This window comes from Plasmodium reichenowi, chromosome 11 (genome assembly GCF_001601855.1).
Source record: "Plasmodium reichenowi strain SY57 chromosome 11, whole genome shotgun sequence".
Taxonomy (NCBI): Eukaryota; Apicomplexa; class Aconoidasida; order Haemosporida; family Plasmodiidae; genus Plasmodium; species Plasmodium reichenowi.
In genome coordinates, this window is record NC_033656.1 from 520,601 (window position 1) to 521,728 (window position 1,128).

The window sequence follows — 1,128 nt, forward strand, 5'->3', positions numbered from 1 at the left end:
AAAAATGTTCTTACTATAATAGTATAAAAAATATTATATTTAAGAAAAGGAAATAAAAAAAAAAAAAAAAAAAAAAGTATAAAATTAATAATAATAAATAAAATAGAAAAAAAAAAATAAAATAAAATAAAATAAAACATAAGGATCATAGTGTATTATATATATATATCATTATGTATATATGTGAAGTAAAATATTTTACAGATAATATACTTAATTTATATTTTTTAACATAAAATGTCTTTGAGTATACATACAAATTATGGAGATATAAAAATAGAATTATTCTGTTATGAAGTTCCAAAAACGTGTAAAGTATAATATATAAAGATAAAGATATATATATATATATATATATATATATATATATATGTAATATTTTTTTTTTTGTATTGAAAAAAATATATATCATATGATTCACATTAATATTCTATATAATATTTATTCTTAACATGCAGAACTTCTTAGCTTTATGTGCTTCTGGATATTATGATAATACCAAATTTCACAAGTATGAAAAATATATATGATTAGAATTGTTTGTATAAAGATGTACAATAAGTAAACATATATATATATATATATATATTGTTTATCATTTTAATGATATAGAAATATAAAAGGATTTGCCATTCAAGGCGGAGACCCAACCAATACAGGAAAAGGAGGGCAAAGTATTTATGGGAAATATTTCGAGGACGAATTTGATTCAACATTAAAGGTTTGATACTAATAGAAAAAACAAAATAAATATTAATACAAATAAATACATACATACATATACATATATATATATATATATATAATTATTTATATATTAAATTTCATATAATACATTTTAATAAAGTTGTAATACCTACCAAATTTCATAATATATTTTTATTTTATCATGTTATATATATATAGCATGACAAAAGAGGTATTGTATCAATGGCAAATAAGGGAAAACCAAATACTAACGGTTCTCAATTTTTTATAACATATTCTAGACAACCACATCTTAATGGTATATATCCTGTCTTTGGAAAGTAATAAACGAAAAAAAAGAAAAAAAAAAAAACAATAATAAGAAAATATGAAAATAACAAAATAACAAATAAAAACAAGGAAAAAAAAAAAAAAAAAAAA

General features: G+C 17.8%; 1 protein-coding gene across 1 annotated transcript in view; it reads left to right on the forward strand.

Moving 5' to 3' along the window:
• Window positions 1–237: 237 nt before the first annotated feature.
• The window catches only part of PRSY57_1114700 (peptidyl-prolyl cis-trans isomerase), a gene marked incomplete at both ends in the record, with an annotated part of 1,884 nt that continues 993 nt past the window's right edge, over window positions 238–1,128 (forward strand). Inside the window, 4 exons of the mRNA XM_012908111.2 lie at window positions 238–315; window positions 459–511; window positions 613–721; window positions 907–1,028. Coding sequence (XP_012763565.1) covers window positions 238–315; window positions 459–511; window positions 613–721; window positions 907–1,028 — 362 coding nt within the window. The remainder of the gene's footprint in view (window positions 316–458; window positions 512–612; window positions 722–906; window positions 1,029–1,128) is intronic.